Genomic DNA, 17,912 nt, shown 5'->3' with positions numbered 1-17,912 from the left:
CTGATGCGACCTCTGGGGTTTTGATCGATGGGACGACGGATACTGGATTGATGTATGAGGTATTGGCTTGTGAAGTAGTGGCTACTGGAGCGACTGCGGGCATCTGAACAGGAGAGAAGGTCTTCTTGCTGGAGCCCCCAGCGTTCTGCGGTATAGTTTGGACTTTGACTCTGGCGACTAAGTCGTTCGCCATTGTATAACTGGTGGGCTCGTGTTTTGTGTGGATTGGTACACTGGCGGTCTTACTTGCTGACAGGATTTGATTACAATGATATGCTTTGAGCTGATTGCTGCGAAGTTCCATCATTCCTCTAGGGCCTGGAAAACGGAGAACTTGATGCAATGTTGATGGTACAGCTTGCATTTGATGGATCCAACGCCGTCCTAGTATGGCATTGTAGGATGACTGGATGTCTAGAACGCTGAAGCGTGTATTGCAGCTGACTTTGTCTTCTCGAGACCCTACCGATACTGGGAGTATGATGTCACCGACGGGGTCGGCCCTGGAGCCATTGAACCCGTAAAGGGGAGCAATCGGATCTATGAGGACTAATTTAGGTAAGCTTATCTCTTGAACGGTGTGATATAACAAAATGTCGCACGAGCTCCCAGGGTCGATCAGGACGCGCTTGACTGTCCAGTCGCTAATCTTGACGTGGACGACAAGTGTGTCGTTGTGAGGGAGGCAAACCTTGTTGAGGTCGGCCTCTGTGAAAATGATATCTCCTGAGTTGCGACCTGAGCTTCGCGGAGCATGTGCTGCCTGTGAAGTGAAATGATACACTTCCTGAAGAGCGCCGACACAACGTCTTTTCTCTCTGGAAGAGGTTACAGAATCATCGGGGAAAGTAATCATATGAATGGTTCTAGCATTGTCACGATCTGACGAGTGTTGTCTTCGCTCATGACGAGAACGGTCTCTGGGATGTCCTCTGCTTTGAGGGCGAGCTTGAACCTCTTGATGGTTACGACGAGGCGGGGATCGACTGCATACTCGGCGAGCCATAAGTTTATGGCACAAGTCTCCGTCAGGAATATTGGTGTACTGTTTAATATGACCAGTTTCCACGAGGTCCTGGAGATATTGCTTAACCCCCCAGCACGCATTAGTTTAATGGCATTTTGCTTTGTGGAATGCGCAGTAGGGCTTGTCAGGTCGATCTATTGGTTGCCTCACATCTGGTCGGAAGTATGAGGCTCGCTGGATCTTGTCCAGTATGTAACTGGGGGAGCGTGTCAAAATAGCGAACTCTCTGCTGTTGTCTAGTCGGGTACCTGCCTTTGGTGCAAGCGACCTGGATCGCTTTTTGGCACGCGGGGTGTGATAAGAGATCGCTGCCACCTCCTGGTCCTCGGCTAAACCATGAAACTTCAAACTTTCTTGCAACTTAATATACTTGTCTACCCGAGCGTATAGTTCAGACAGCGTTTCTGGGCGTTCTTTCATCAATGATCTGTAGAGGTCGGTATTACGCACTCGATAGGCGTTAGAAAATGCCAGTGTGGCAAAAGACTCTTTCATGCCGCTTTCCATACCTAACAGCTCGGCCTTGAACCGTCCTAAGAATTGGCGAATGGTTTCATCTTCCCTGAATGATAGCTGGAACAGTGAGTCAAGATCCGCTTTCTTTCATCGAGCAGGCACGTATTGGGCGGCAAAACGGACGAAGATGTTCAAAGGTTTTGATAGAATCAGACTCAAGTGAGAAGAACCAATCAAGTGCGCCATCCTTGAGATTGGCTGGAAATAACCGACAGTGAAGGTGATCAAACTCGAGGGAACTGTAAAGCGCTAGACTTTGAATGTATCAAGCCACATGCTGACCTGGGCACGTGCTGCCATCGTACATTGGAAAACGTGGCTGAATAAAATCTTGTGGAGAGGGTTTATTGAGAACCTCGGCACTGAACGGAGATGCGCGGTATATCTTGAGCATTTTTTGAACAATCTGGGTCGCATCCTTTTTTACTGCGCTCTGGTCGACCCTTTGCGATAATTCGTTAATCTGTTGATTAACTTCGTTGATGCCGTTCTCAGCGACGTTACCGACTGGTTGTTGTTGGTAAGCATCTACCTGTGCTCGAAAATCAGCATTTTCTTGCCTGAGCAAGGAAATGCTCTCATTTGTTAAACCCAGTTGGTTTGCGAGGTTTTGAACTTGAGCTTCGAGGCTTGCCATGCTTCGTGAGCTTGAGAATTGTTGGTTTTTGAGTTGAGTGAAAGTGATTTCTCAAGTAATCGAAACCACAGACGGCGCCAATGTAAATGGGTGTTTAGGTTTTTCTTTAGATGCAATGAAGAGAGGAGGACGGGTTGAGGTTTTTTGGAGAGACCGAGTTCGCTGATGAGCGAGCTGCCTACGTATCTTCTCTTGGTTTTTTAAGGGGAAAGAAAAATCAGGTCTCATGTAGTTCAAGTAGGTGGTATTTATAGGCCTAAAGGAGTGTTGATCCTTGAGACACGTGTACCTCTTGTACATATGTAGGGTGGAGATTATGAAAGTGTGTTAGGTTGGTTTTAGTAGGAGTTGTGTGCTGATTGGAAGTTGGCGCGGTAGTCCCTATTTTTCGATGGTAGGAAGTACAAGTAAGATTTTGGTAATGATTACACCTGGTAGTGTTTTTGTCTGAAGCGTTCTGTTTCCAGCCATTTGTTCGTCCTGAGACATTCTTGAACGAGCTTAAGCGTACCACCTACATGAAGGGAGCTGCTCACAGATCGGTCTTGGAGGTCGATGTCCTGAGTTCTCTTATGCTTCGCGCGTGTGCAATATTCCTTAATGAGGATATTGCTCCCCTACACAAATGATAATATCACATTGTCTAGTACCACCCAAATGATTATATGAAAATGACAAAATCATGAACGCAAAATCACTCATACAACAAAACAAAAACAAGTATATAACTATAAGTTGTTATGCATTAAATAATTCAATGTGCTTCTATCGTTAGGATAAATTATTTCACATATTGGTTTTGTCTAGACAATGTAAAATCTCGCCTAGACTTTTAGACTCACAAGTTGTGCCAGTGCGGCACCTATAACTGAATTGGTTAAGATGAACCTAATATTTAAGAGAAAATATATATTTTGTGTATCCCTGCGGTTATCAAGCTCTGTTTTATAGTTCAACTAATAATCACACATGATTAAACAGCTAGCTAGGATAGGAATAGTACCTGAAAATTAAATAAGAGGAGAAAACTTCCACCTGGAATCTTTAAGAAAATGTACTTAACACGTTGAATCCTAGAAACCAGAGTTGAAGACAGAGACCTTATTAGGAGGAAGCTTCTTCTGCAATAGCTTTTGAGAGAGAGAGCCTTTTTAGATTTTAGAGGCGCATTTTATAGGTTTTCTTTAGGCTTTAGGGCCGCGTGATACCCTAATGTCCCCATGAAATCTCGAATACCGGGCAACATATCATAAACTATCGGCGATATATTTCAATTGTATCTTTTGGTGAAAATTAAACGTCAGACGGTGAGAGATCATTATGTTGACACAAGTCAAAAGGAAACATTTCCACGGCAACTGAGAGTATAAAATCAAAATGACATCTCTACACTAACTATGATAGCCGGGTTTTGAGGAACCACTCTCCACTATCGGGCAAATTGAAATCTCCCCGATTTGTTCAACTTATAAACACCTCCCTCACAAAAATTAGAAACCCCCCCTTATTAATAATTTAGAAGAACCCCTCCCCCAATACAACTTAAATTATATAATTATTCTCCATTTTTCTCCCTGAATTTAAAATAATCTTTCTTTTTATTAATAATTTAGAAAAAAAAAAAAAAAAAAACTCTCTAATATCACTTAAATAACATAATTATTCCTTATATTAAATTAGATGTGTCTCCCCTATGTAATTACAATTAGAATCCAAAAAAACCATACTAATTATTGATATCGAATGACAATTAGAATCCAAAAAAACCATACTAATTATCGATATCGAATGACGGGTTTCAAGACTTTAGGGGAAAAAAAAACCTCAGTGCATAACACGGTTTGCATACTTGTATTTCTAGACCATAGAGTAGTACGTGTTTAACAAAATTTCTGATCTGGTTAGAAATTGGGAAAATGTCAAACTTCATAGTTTTGGCCGGAAATAATATTGTTTGTGGTGAGGACAAGATTATCATTTGTGAAATATTCTAACTAAAAGCAATTGTATCTTTGCTATATTCACCAGAAACATCATCAGCAGGTGCAATAATTATTCTCCATTTGGTACGTTCAAACTCAACTATATTATGATCTGTTAGTTCTGATTTGCCATTCATTGAATCGGTATATTAGTAATAATATTTTTGCTAATTGCAACTTGCAAGAAGCGAACGAGAAATGTGATTTTACATTGATCCTCCAGTAACGACATTTTATATGTTACTAGCAAGGTGTTTGACTGTTAGCCCATGTTCTGCCAAGTAATTTAGGAAGCCCGAAATACACAGGGAGCTGATTTTGAAGGGGGCTTTACAGCGCTTTAGCAAGCCTACTTGTCCGATTTCCAATGTCAAAAAAATTAGTATAGGACGTGTGACAAAATTCTGTATCGAACCCAAATACTAGGTTAAATGAACAATTGAACACACATACAACTGATACACACATCCACACAAAGAACTAAGCAGCTTGAACTATCTAAAATTAATAGCTGCTGAAGTCTGTTCTCACGCTTACATAAAACATACGAGGACATTTAACATCGGTTTTTAAAACAAGCTGGTTCAATGCTCCCATCTTCGAAGCGGAAGACACCGATATTGTAGGGTCCAATTATATATTTGTGAATGGTATACATCTCGTCTGTGAAGTAAATACAGTTCGGTTTGCATCCTGGTAAGGCTGAAGCCGACACAGACACAGAATGGTTATCCCCTAGAAACAACAATTGTCCATATAGGTAGTTCACTTCACTCCATTTTATAACTGCGGTCTGATCATATTTGTATACAATAAATCCAGTAGTGTGGTAGAGCATGGGTTCACCCTTAGCCTCCATTGTCCTAATAATCAGCATCAGTACCCCGGCTGATTCCACAAGATACTTTTTCCCAAATGAGTAGTATTCATCTGGTTTTAATGTTTCTACCCTTGGGATAGAGTTTTGCACAACTAACCGAAATACTGCTCCAGAATCATCTACAGCACAAAATAGATCTTCGTACCAGATAACATCATGAATTGTTTCCTCACCGAGGGGAATGAATGTCCAAGTTTTGTTCCCAGGCTTGAAAAAAGCTAACTTAAATCGACCAGAGATTGCCATAACCACATAATTGGGGTTTGCTAATGGATTTCCGGACAAAACCGCCTTCAACACTTGACAACCAGAAAAAGTATCATCACCCTTCTTCGTTGCATAGTAAAGGAGGGAGTTGAATTTCATTATTGAGAGACAAGAATGGATTCAATAAACTCACCTCAAAAATCCCGCGATCATTAGAATAATCACTGACGGTAACCGACCATCCATCGCTAGAACTGAAGCATACCCTATTACATGGAACTCGTACCTGGAAATCATACAGTAGTCGTTTTTCAGAGAGACTGTAAAGACTCCGTGTGTGTTCATCGTGGTTGGATTTAGTAGGAACCATAAGATATACACGTTCACGAAGTTTATAATCACGATCCTTAATATAAACGGATCTCCACGCACCGACAAACAGCGCCAAATCGAGTGTAATCCTCGAGTAGGATCAACTTATTTGCAATTCCAGATAGTATATCTTCTGGAAGCAGTAACCAGTTAACCTCGGTATTTTTCATGTTATCGCAACTTAGATCTAATAACATGTTAATAAGTTCCATCTCAGTTACTAGGAGTTGAGTTATAGTTTTGAGAAGTGGATGTGATCGCGAAGAAAATTGATATGTAAATTTTGACTATAGTAGTAGTACTTGCTAATTGTGTCACACATCCAAATTTAGAAGGCCGCGTTTGAATTACTGTATCGGATTCACTCTGTTGTCTCTGTTTAGAAACTCGGTTTGCCGTTTTTCTGGACAAGTGTTTTGCGGGTCACACAGTGCTTTGTTGGGCCTGGTGACCGACACCGGCCCACAGTAAGCCCATCAATTAGTAATTAATCAAACAACAGTTCGCTAAGGAACTAGATAATTGGATGCTCTCCATTAAAAGCGTTTTAGATATTGCAACAGAGGCCAGATGAAGAGCCATGGTCAGTCGGTCAGATACACTTGTTTGAATTAAATTGGAAAGAAAGGTTGAACCGAAGGAAAAAAGAAAAGAAATGGAGGGAAGCGTGGCAAGGGAGCTTCTTGGGTTCCCACCCGATTCTCGACCCTCTCCATCTCAGGTTATATATTTTTATTTTTCCTATTAATTATCATTTGAGAAAAAATCTAGGTGGTAAAACTAATTTAAGCCTACCAATCCTAGTGTTAGTAAACTAGGGTTATCTATGGACAATATTGTTATTATTCAAAATGACTGAAATGACCATTTTTAGCTTTATATACTGGTCACAGACTCACAGCATTAGGGATTTATGAGACTGGTTCAGGAGAGCTGGTGGTGCACCTTATTTGTTCTACAAAAAATAAATAAAGAAAAAATTGAAACGAGATTTGAAGTTTGTATCGTGCATGAGAGTTTGGGAGTGCAATTTTCACATTTCTTAGAGTCGACCGGTCGTTACACTTTGCACTCAGTCATCTGTCGGACAAAATGCTTGTTCCACACCTCATTGTCAGTTGGGCAGGAGATCAAAGAAGAGATTCAACTAAGGGGAGATGAGTTCATTCTTTGCAAGAGCATGGATAGATAATTCGTTAACTAGTCTTTGATACTATTAAGTATTAGTTATTTTTTCGTTAATGTAGTAAGCTTTCTTTCTGAACAAAGTGCTAAGAATTTGGTAGACCCTCTTAAACATGATGACCATCAAACTTAGAACCAATTGGTGATAAGTGGAGAGGCCCAGGAACATTTATACTATACTGCAAGGCTTCACACATCCCATGTTGGATTATAACAAACATCTACGTGTGGCATTACGTGGACAACGCACTTGTGTTAACATGGAGTAAGCGGGCCCTTTGGGCCAAACACAATAGCCTGCTTTGATACCATCTTAAATGTGAACATCCAATTAAAAACCAATTGGTGATTAGTGGAGAGGCGCATGAACATTTATACTACTGCAAGGCTTCACACGTCCCATGTGGGACTATAACAATTACCAAACATCCCAACAGACCCCAACTTGCATTTAGATCACACCCTTGCATAAAATTTATTATCCTTATTCTCTTACAATCTCATACGTTTTTTTTCCTTTTAAAGGAGGGATAAGAGGGTGCAGTGAGTTTCTAAGGCAGCGACAGATGCTAAAACTCTGTTTCTTTCTCTAAATAATGCATTGAAGCTTACATCAAGAAATTCGTAAGAAACTAATGTAGCTAAAATGTTGTTACAAAGCTATTGTTCAACCTCTGCTCCATTGTTGAGCTGTGTAGCCCTTTAGGAATCAGATGCCACTTTCCTATAGGGAAATTGAGTTGCTTATGTGCATCAAGTCCCATATCTATACCTTAGAGCTCCTGACAAATGGCCGATCTTCTACCTCCACCTCAGTAGAAACAGATTTTAACATCACCTTGTTCATCTCTTACCAAACCACCATATCCCTGACTAAGTTTGTGAAACAGAACCATCTCACCTTGACTCTAGCATTGTCCAGTTACAAAGTGTTGGCACTTTGTTAACTAGATGCATTTCCCAATAGCTAAGTAAAAGCGGTTGAGTCAATTTATGAACCTTGACCACAAGGTTAATGTTCAACCCTGACTTGGATGTGCCGTGTATTTTTTTATTATTATTTTTTTTGGGGGGGGGGGGAGGGGGAGCAATCCTAGTTAACCCTAGGACCTAGGTATCATTTCGGACTATTGCAACATCATTTATCCGTTAAGGGAGAAGGTCTCCAAGGTTAGGCGAGACTTGGTTACTTTTGAACAATTAACTCCACTTGGGAGTCGTAAAACGGATGGATGGAGGAGGATTCTCAAGAGGAAAAACAGCCATAATGGCTGCTAAGTCACCATCCGCTCAATTAAATGGATTAATTTTGTAACTTATTTCATGGGTTTTATTAGATGGGATTAGTTCTGTAAGGACTTCTATTTTGGTCTATAGAAGATACATAATAATTTATTAATTTTAATTTGTAAGTAAACTTTGTTCTGAGAGTTGGATATTATCGAAAAACATATATTGGCATCCTATAATTAGGGGTTGTAATCATGTATACTCATGATAACTAACTTCATAACTGCAGGTTAAAGCAGCATATAAAAGGAAAGCATGGGAATCTCACCCTGATCGTTTTCCAGCACATGAAAAAGTCAGTGCAGAATCAAAGTTTAAATCGGTAATTTTTAATTCCCTCAAATCAATTTCTTGAAGTATCTAGCAGTCTGCCTATATCAACATCAGTTTACTTCATTATTCCGTAAAGATTGTTACTGGGGATTTAACGTTTCTTTGTAATGGCATTCCATCTGACCTGTAATTTATCAACTAGTGATACATAATGGTGTATTAGTATATTATTTTCTACAAGCTTTCCTGCTTTCTTCTTTGTCATCAATTGAATGATGTAGGCTAGAATTATAAATCGCAATGGTTAATTAGGTGAAATTCGTGCGGTAGAAGACAGCGCCATACAGAATTCTCATTGATGTACAGTATCTTAGATGATGTGTCGTGGAGAACAAGACATATTACCTTGGGATTTAGCCCATGGCAGTGTTCTAAAAAACGCTAGGCGGTAGTCGGGCGGTGGGAGAGCGCCTAGTGCCTAGGCCTTCTAGGCAGTGCCTAGACGGGCTAGGCGCTAGGCGGTTTTTTTTCCTAATATCTAACTACTTTAAAGAAAACTGTCTCGTGAACAGTGATATTTTCCTCTTATACCCCTGAACATATTTGGTTATTACAATTATTATTAAAAGGTAAATACGTAAATAAGATATGTTATGGAAGGGTAAGACCGGTATTTGACCGGTAAAATTTAGACGTTTCCCCCTTGATTTAGCACATTATCCTCAGTTTTGCAAATATTTACAATATTGCCACTGTCCAAAAAGCTGACACGTGGACTCCTCTTTTCGAAATTGAAACATTGCCCTCATTTTTTGTGAACAATTACAGCATTACCACTGCCCAAAAAAACTGCCCGCTCACGTGGCGTAGCCACGTGTCAGTTTGCTAGTATATAGTAATATACACATATACTACAAAAAATAAAGAAAATCATTTACCATAATTCAAAAAATAAACACAAACAAAAATACTTATTACAAAAATGTGTAATAGTTGAAGAATATTGACTTCATATAAGAACATACTCTTTGTTATAGTGACATAATTTACATTAGACTTAAGTATTTTAAACTCATTTAAATCTTAAGCCTATACGGGCCTTTATTTTTCGACATTTAATCATTTAAAAAAAAAAAAAAAAAACTTGACTGGACCGCCTAGAGGCCGCCTAGCCCGCCTAATCGGTCCGTCTAGACCCGCCTAGTCGGTTCATCGATTTTTTAAACGACTAGGGCCTTGGCGAGTCGGTTGGGCACCGCCTAGCGCCTAGAGACCGCCTAGGCGGCCGCCTAGACCGATTTTTAGAACAGTGTTTAAAGGTGTCAAAATTCCCCTCGGGCCTCACCTTTCTCCAGCCCAAGAAATCGTTGATTATGCCCTTTAAGTCAGTCCTCGCAACTTTAAGGGCTGGACCATGGATCCCAGCCCACGCCTTAAATTAGGTTGTGCTCGGGTTATGTTTTTAAGTTTCTGCCCGACTCTTATTGCCACTGTTCACTATCGTGCCCCATGGATCTATCTTAGAAGACATGTCATCCCAATATTTGCTTTAACTTCGTTCTACAACATCACAAAATGATGTAGGTGAATCCCATAAAATTTTGTAACAGCAAACTGGCGGATTTTATTTAGTTTCAAAGAGATATACTTCCATCATTCCGTGATTTAGTAGGCCATCTTACAAAACACCTTTGCAAGTTTCATTATCAAACTCATCAATTTTCGAGAGGAAACTTATGTGCATCATTGAAGAAGTTGCATCTATAATCTACCTGTTCAACCTGTTCATGTTTACATTCATTACTGACAAAACATTAGGTCACTATCAGAATTTGTACTTTCTTCTGGTTTTTCCAAGGCGATCATCATTTTCTGAGTTCACCAATCGTGTTAAAAAATTCCTGGAGACGCCATACTTTTAAAATAATCCGTGTCGGATACGTATCCATCCGACATGGACACATATTGTATGTGATATATAGGGCAGGGAACAGGTCAAGTTCGGGGCGGATATGGCTATCCGAATCTGTACCCGAACCTGATAACCCGAAAAATTGGCCTACTACAAAAATTCTACTTTTTAATTTTGTTTGGATTGAAGGGAGGGTATTGTAACTTTTAGATCTTGTTTAAATGGTGGATCTTGTGTAATGAAATGGCCTAAAAATTTCAGAATTATTTGAGGATTCATATTTATCTCATAGTTAATTGGATTTAATTTAATCGTTTAATTTGTTATTTTTCCATTATCCGAAGTCCGAACCCGAAAGGGTAAAAAAGTTGTAACCTGTACCCGTACCCGACCCGAATGGGATTTGGTTTCGGGTGGGTCGGGCTTCGGGTCTACCCCACCCGATTCCCTGCCCTAGTGATATACTCATATACCTCAATTCTTTTATATTCACCACGTTAGACACTTCATATCCGTGTTGGATACAGACACACGTATCCATGTCAATGTAACCTAGAAAATTCGTGTAGACAGATACTCTAAATTTTTTGTCTATTCTGTTTCATATTACACTGTTACAGCAAAGTTTATCAAGTCCTCCAAGATAGTTAGGACCATTCACTAGCTCTTCTATGTTGTTTGGTGATTTTATATATGTGAGAAAAAGAGGCCCGATGACCATCTCTCATTTTAGGTGACATTCTCTCTTCTTGACCATCTCTTCCATCTATCATTCTTTCCATTTACTGAATAACAAGCATACAATTCCAGTGTCTGCATTTTTTTTTTTTTTTTTTCTTTCAGTGAAATTACATATCTAAACTAATGAAGAATTTAGAATCACAACGGATATTTCATATTTTAGGGATTTATGAATAAGCATTAAATGACTCCACTTTTTTTATAATTAAGCTTTTAATATGGTCATGTGTAAATTCTCTTTTCATATGTCTCTCTCGACCAGTCCATATTCTTTTTCTTTAGAGCAATAATTGTATCCTGACCAGTCAAATTATAACCATAGCAGTATAAGTTTCATGTAGAACTGCTTTTCAGATGAAATCATTTTGATGCCTATGTTTAATATTTTGATTTCCCACTATGTCCTGTTCGGCTGTTCCTATAACATTTGTGACCCTTATTAATGTCATTTGCTGCAGATATCAGAAGCATATTCATTGCTGCAGGCTGGTCAGTTCCTCGCCTTCATTTATTTTGAAACAGCAAGTAGATAAAAAATTTTGTCGCAGAAATAAATTGAATCATTGTAGCTGTATTACAATGTTTGAAATGGATTGCATCTATTTAGCCAGTAGGAGAGTCTTCACACAAATGGCCTTTTTACCACATGGATAAACTCATCATCTTTAATCATAACTCTTAAGGTAATGAATTATTCAACCCTACAAGTTTAGTGGAAGGGTGTAACTAGCTTAACTAATCTTAGATGCCAATTACTTGGATTCTAAAATGTATACATTGTCCTGTATTAAGTTACGATAAGGTTTAGGAGACAGTATACTCCAAAGCAGGAATTTGGATGAATGAGATGCAGAGATCTCTATCATACCTGGAAAACTCTTCTCATTATAATATTAAGTCTATGTATAGCTTCATGCCACTGCGAGCGACTAACGACATGGAATAATTGCATGCGATAATAACTTCTGTACCTAAGAGCAAATAAGAATAGATTTTTTTTTTTTTTTTTTTTTTTTTTTTTTTTTTTTTTTGAACGATAGCTATGGGGTTAGGCAGACCCCTACCTGCATTCCTTAATCAAAATCTTACATAGATTTTCCCCTTATATCCTCCTCAACGATTTTAGACAATTGTTCATCTAGAGGGGGTATAAAATACAAAAGAGTCTCGAGAGAGTCTTTAACCCTTTTGCTAATAAATCTGCAACCTTGTTGGTCTCCCTATAGCAGTGGTTGACACTACTATAACTAAGTTTTTGCCTTTTGCTCCTGATAGATAGTACAATGTTCTGACAATACCATGGTGGTGTAGTCAAGCCATTAACTATATTCACAGCATTCATAGAGTCAAAGTACACCTGTACTTTGGTAATGCCATGTTTCAGGCACCCATCTAGCCCCGCATCAATAGCTCCTGTTGAAGTATAGACCTCTTTGAGTTAGAGCCCATGTAGGCAAAATGTACTGTGCCATCTTCTTTTCTTGCAATACCACCGAATCCTTGGTCTGAAGGAGTCAGAGACCCATCCGTGTTTAACTTAACATAGTCTGGATCAGGTTTACGCCATTGATAGTATATAGGTTCCTTTGCATGGTAGTATGCATCTATACCAAGGTTTTGAAGAAGGACTCTCACTGAAGTGGAATCTGGTATATCCTTTACAACCCTTTGTATGTATAGTTTCATATCTTCTAGTATTCTCACCATGACTAGCTGAGGGGGACGATGCTTTTTCTGAAAGATTCTAGTGTTTCTCTCCACCCAAATAGCACTTACGTTAGAACATATGTACACTCTTGTGATATCAACTTCCATAGAACTATTTCTGCAAGTTTGCAAGATATTATGCCACTCATTGTTAGAGTCTGCTACTTCGAAACCCATACCAATCTTTGCTTTGACCCCACTCCACACTCTCTTTGCGTAAGAACAATCAAAGAATAAGTGTTTGAAGACTTGGAGTTCTCTCTTGCTGTTGTTCCACACAAACTACACTTTGAATGATTGATTATACCTTTGTTAACCAACCTATCTTGAGTAGAGAGACTACCAAAGATAGGGCTGCAGATGGATAGGTTCGGATTCGGATTTGGCTACATCCGAATCCGAATCCGAAATTTGTCACTCACATCTGAATCTGAATCCTTATCCGTATCCGACGGATGTATAAAATAGTATCCGAATCCGATATCCGATTCGGATATCAGATAATATCCGATCCGATCACTAAACATGGGCTTTCATGATTTTGTGATGGGCTTTCGTGATTTCGTGGACCTTGTCACCTGGTACAGTCCATATCATGTTCTAATGAACAACAAACTGTCTAAATTAACAGAGGCAGTTCATACCTCATTCATCAAAATCAACCTGTCAAAAGTGTCTAAATTAATATAGCAGTTCATCACTTCATGCTTCATTCACAAAATCAACCTGTTAAACAAACTTCAACAGTTCAACCTCTTAATTAAGAAAATACTTCTAACTTAAAAATACAAGTTTACAATACGAAAATCTAACTTAAAAATACAAGTTAACGGTAAGGAATCACAAGATTTCTCACTGATACACTCATAACCTATTACAAACGTAGAGATCATCTCTATTACATAAACATAGAAATTTGGCCCCTGCCCATACAACACTTTTCGCGTCCAAAATGGTTCCAATCAATTAACACATTAACACCTGCATAGAGGTAAAATCACAACCAATTCATTTAGAGATTATATTTGAAAATAAATAATTAAATACTTCACGAAAACATAAAGAAACATATGTATCACTAATTACTTAAAAATGTAGACAAGATATAAATTAACCTTACTAGCCCTATTCTTACCTTGTTTCATAGTGCCGAGACTAAAAGTTGTTCTATCACAAGTCAAGCATCCAAGCCAACAACAATCGGTACTAATGCATAAATGAATTAAGATATAAAGAAAGTTAGACATGATGTAATTCTTGAATATATATATATATTCTTGAATAAAGTTCAAGAGAAGGAAGTTACCATTAAGTTTAGGCAACCAATCCTTCAAACATACCAACGCCTCCACAAAATCAACACCCAATGACGAACGAGAGTCGGTAATTATTCTACCACCATAACTAAATGCAGATTCTGAAGCAACACTTGACACAGGAACTACTAGAATGTCACGTGCCATCTAGGAAACTTCGGACCTTGTTTTTCCACCAAACCAATATGTCACAACCTTTCCCATTAGCATCAAATGGGAATAAATCTTTTTCTAGATACTTCTCCAACTCTGTTTTCGGAACTTTTTGAACTTTCCGAACGTTGTTTCATAAAATTTTGGAAACCTTCATCCATCTTAGAACTCTCTTGGTCACCAGAAGATGAATTCAACCGACTAGAAGATGATCTGACATCAACCATAGAAGAATCGGACATTGCATACATGGTGTACAACTCATTCAAAGATTTTTTTCACATCTTTTTCTTGTTTAGACTCCTTACCATAAATCATAGTAAAAACATACTCAATAAACTGCATTTTATAGCAAGGATCAAGTACAACACCAAAACTCATCAATAAATTACATTCGCTCCAATATTTATCAAAATTTTCTTTCATAGCCTTTGCCATATCACGGATATAATAAAAATCAGAGTCTAACCACTCAAGAATATCATTATGAATATCACAAAAAGATTTAAAATGCAAATTTGCAGTTGGGTATTGGACGCCGGAGAAATTAAGTGTAGCATCATTAAACATAGGACAAATACCATTTATGAAAACTCTAAAGTATTCATGTTTAGCCATAAGAAAAGGGTAATCATGTTTAGCAACTATGCGTGCAAAATCAAGTCTACTTGTACGTGGGTCATATTTCCAACTTGCTAATTTTGGAGCTTCATTTGTGCTAAATGAATTACACAAAAGTTTTTGACCCAAAGTAGAATGTTTCTTTATCTTGCAAGATTTCAAATGATTTCTCAAATGCGTAGTACCCAACTTACTACTAGGATCAAAACTCTTTTTGCAATGTTTACAATAAGCTTTAGAGGTTCCATCTCCTAAGTTTTTAATTTCAAAGTCTAGCCACACTTTTGAACGTTTACCTTTCAATGGATCAGCAGGAGTTGTTTCTTCATCCGACCAAAGCAGTATCGGTATCAATAGGTGTAGGCTCGTCGATAGGCGTATGGCTCACACTACCACTAGGTGAAGGAGCTGATGCAGCACTGCTTGGGGTTGGGGTACCCATTTCCACCTACATAATACAATAAATAGAGTCAATATTAAGGACAATAGTAAAGACACAGACTGACAGACAACACCTCTAGAAACATCTTGAGAAAAAGTTGTTCACTGTATATATTACCAATCTCTCTCTCTCTATTTATCTAAAACTGAAATACAGCTTTGAGAATAGATCCCCAAAGTCGAGACATGCCTTAAGCTTGTACGTTGTGGATACTAACAGCTGTGTGTGGGCACCAGACAACTGGTATGTCTGTATTCTTTTGTCGAGTATTGTGTTTACTCTGTTATGGAGTGGAAGTATAATATCCCCAATTCCAAGTTTTCATCAATTACTTGAGTGTATTCGCAGTGTGGGTGTTTTAAGATCCATTTACAGGGCATGGCACACGAATGTTATTTATCAAAGAGGCATATTTAAGACTTGACTAAACTCATCATTCACAAACCCACCACAGTTTATAAACACAAGAAATTATGATTTTCATGAGAAAGTTTCCATTAATAGTAAAAAAAATGGAAAAAAAAGTTTCAAAAAAAAAATGAAGCGGTGTTCATAGTCCAAAAACACATGACTAACCTCAGGTTAAAACACTTCATACAAGAAAATTCCGAAAAATGTTAACCAAGAACAGTTCAAAGAAAAATGAAGTGAGTCGAAATCAAGGCGAGGGGAACACTTCATACAAGAAAATATGCTTTCATTTCAAAGGGGAAACTAAATACTACGGTAAAAAAAGTGATTCGAAATCGAATCACTTACCTCAGGTTTTAAAAAGAAAGAAGATTGGAGAAGATTGTAAGGAGAGTTAATCAGTAATTGTAATGGCATACCTTTGCGTGGTGGTGGTGCTTTGAGGAAGAAGAAGAGGAGTGGTGGTACTTTGAGATTTGAGAAGAGGAGCGGTGGCGTTGAGATTAGATTTGGAGAAAAAAAAGAAGGCTTAAACTAAATTAAATTTGTATTTATATTTTATAGTTTTAATATAATAATATATTTATATTAATTAAATCGGATTCGGATATTATCCTGACGGATAGTACCAGCATCCGTATCCGTATCTTGTTCGGATGTGAAAATTTATCTGAATCCAATATCCGAAATTTTTCGAATACGAATACGAATCGGATTGGGATATTCGGCTATCCGTCTACACCCCTAACCATCCGTCTACACCCCTAACCAGAGAAGAGTTGCCAAGTGCAAAAGGAATATTTAGGGATCACCAATTTTCCCTAAACAAGCTTGGACCATTTGACTTTGTTCTTAACTTTCTTTAGTGTTATATAAGCAGATCGAGCACTGAATTTTCCTGAATGAGTTAGAGACCAGACTACTTGATGCTTGTTCATATATATCCGTTCTTAGTATCCTGGTCTTCAAGTCACACTCTGGAAGAGAAAGAATTATGTTCTTCCACATGCCATTTGAGATCAGTTCACTAACTTTGGCTTCATCACCAAGCTGTAGCATTTGTCTAGCATTGAATCCCATAGAAGGGGTGGCTCTATACACCACAAGTCATGCCAAATGAAAGTGTCATCTCCATTAGCAATAATGTTTCTCGTAAACTTTATAGCAGTATTTTTATGTTCTAAAATGCCTCTCCATACCCATGAACAGTCCTTAGGAGTTTTCATAGTCCAGAAATGTTTGTTTTTGATGCTATGAGTCCACACCCAGTTACCCCATAATTCTCTCTTGATGCCAGTTTGAATACTAGTCTACAATACGCAGCTATATTCCACGTGTGGAGATCAATCATGTTCAACCCCCTTTCATCTTTAGAGTATTGGAGTAGCTCATGAATAGAAAAGTTTAAATGTCCTTCAGTTTACTCTTTTTTTTTTTTTTTTGTTTGCTTGTCATTATCATCCACTGTAACTGGATAACTGCTTGAATGGTACAAGAGTTTGCAAAACATGATATGCGATCTAGAATCATATATCATCAGTTGTGGCTGACTTGTTTCATGGCCCGAACAGGTACAGGACGGGACAGGTCTTTTCCAGGTACTCTCTCTCTCTCTCTCTTTCTCGCTGTGTGTGTGTGTCTCCTGACAGCTTCTCTTTACAAGCAGTGTATGCACAAGTGGTAAGAACTGGTGTTCCAAGAGTGCGTGGAAGAAGCAATAATACCTTGGTTAAAATTCCATTTTTGCTGATTATGTTAGGAACAGTGACACTTGGATGTTTAAATGCTTCAAGGTGAATGACTTCTTCATCCTAATGACATAATAATGCTAAATAATAGATTCATATTTTATTTCTTTATTTCTTGTTCATGGCAGGGCATATCAAAGACAAAGGGATGCATATCCTTCGCACAATCCATTTCTTCCTTGATATGTAATCTGTGATATCAATTAATGTTTGGACTGATGTGTCTGGAAAGTGAAATTATTTCTATCTTTTTTTCTTGAAATGTAGTTCATGTTGCAAACTTTGTATACTAGACAACTCTTTTACGACAGCAGCTCAAGTCCACAATATCTTTATATGAAAAAAATTCCTAAGAATTTGTATAATAGGCAGGAGGCTCAACTTAGAGCATCTTTAGGAGTGATATCAACCTAGCACCAAACACTAAATTTCTAACAATTTGGTGTTTTTTCAACTTCAGGAGAGTTACATGTTGATGAAAACACCAAACCA

General features: G+C 38.2%; 2 protein-coding genes across 2 annotated transcripts; one reads left to right on the top strand and one right to left on the bottom strand.

Annotated features, from left to right (window-relative positions):
- Nucleotides 1-4,718: 4,718 nt before the first annotated feature.
- Nucleotides 4,719-5,408, bottom strand: LOC147481085 (F-box protein SKIP23-like). Its single transcript, XM_086578831.1, has one exon. It carries the CDS (start codon nt 5,406-5,408, stop codon nt 4,719-4,721), a length of 690 nt encoding a protein of 229 aa, XP_086434957.1.
- Nucleotides 5,409-6,114: 706 nt separating this feature from the next.
- On the top strand, nt 6,115-17,785 carry LOC147481084 (Chaperone DnaJ-domain superfamily protein). Its single transcript, XM_086576457.1, has 6 exons — nt 6,115-6,342; nt 8,326-8,418; nt 11,481-11,511; nt 17,244-17,270; nt 17,339-17,465; nt 17,549-17,785. The coding sequence occupies exons 1-6, from the start codon at nt 6,277-6,279 to the stop codon at nt 17,601-17,603; spliced, it is 399 nt and encodes a 132-aa protein (XP_086432583.1). The 5' UTR covers nt 6,115-6,276; the 3' UTR covers nt 17,604-17,785.
- The last annotated feature ends 127 nt before the right edge of the window (nt 17,786-17,912 follow it).

The sequence above is a fragment of the Coptis chinensis genome, chromosome 8, assembly GCF_015680905.1.
Source record: "Coptis chinensis isolate HL-2020 chromosome 8, ASM1568090v1, whole genome shotgun sequence".
Lineage (NCBI taxonomy): Eukaryota > Viridiplantae > Streptophyta > Magnoliopsida > Ranunculales > Ranunculaceae > Coptis > Coptis chinensis.
Note: the sequence above shows the minus strand (reverse complement) of the source record. Positions and strands in the feature narration are given on the sequence as shown.

Excerpts from the sequence above, each read along its gene's own strand:
- LOC147481085 (XM_086578831.1), bottom strand. The coding sequence starts at position 5,408 with ATGAAATTCAACTCCCTCCTTTACTATGCAACGAAGAAGGGTGATGAT.
- LOC147481084 (XM_086576457.1), top strand. The coding sequence starts at position 6,277 with ATGGAGGGAAGCGTGGCAAGGGAGCTTCTTGGGTTCCCACCCGATTCT. Across the intron at positions 6,343-8,325 it reads CTCGACCCTCTCCATCTCAG|GTTAAAGCAGCATATAAAAG; the intron begins GTTATATATTTT and ends TCATAACTGCAG. Across the intron at positions 17,271-17,338 it reads ACGGGACAGGTCTTTTCCAG|TGTATGCACAAGTGGTAAGA; the intron begins GTACTCTCTCTC and ends CTTTACAAGCAG.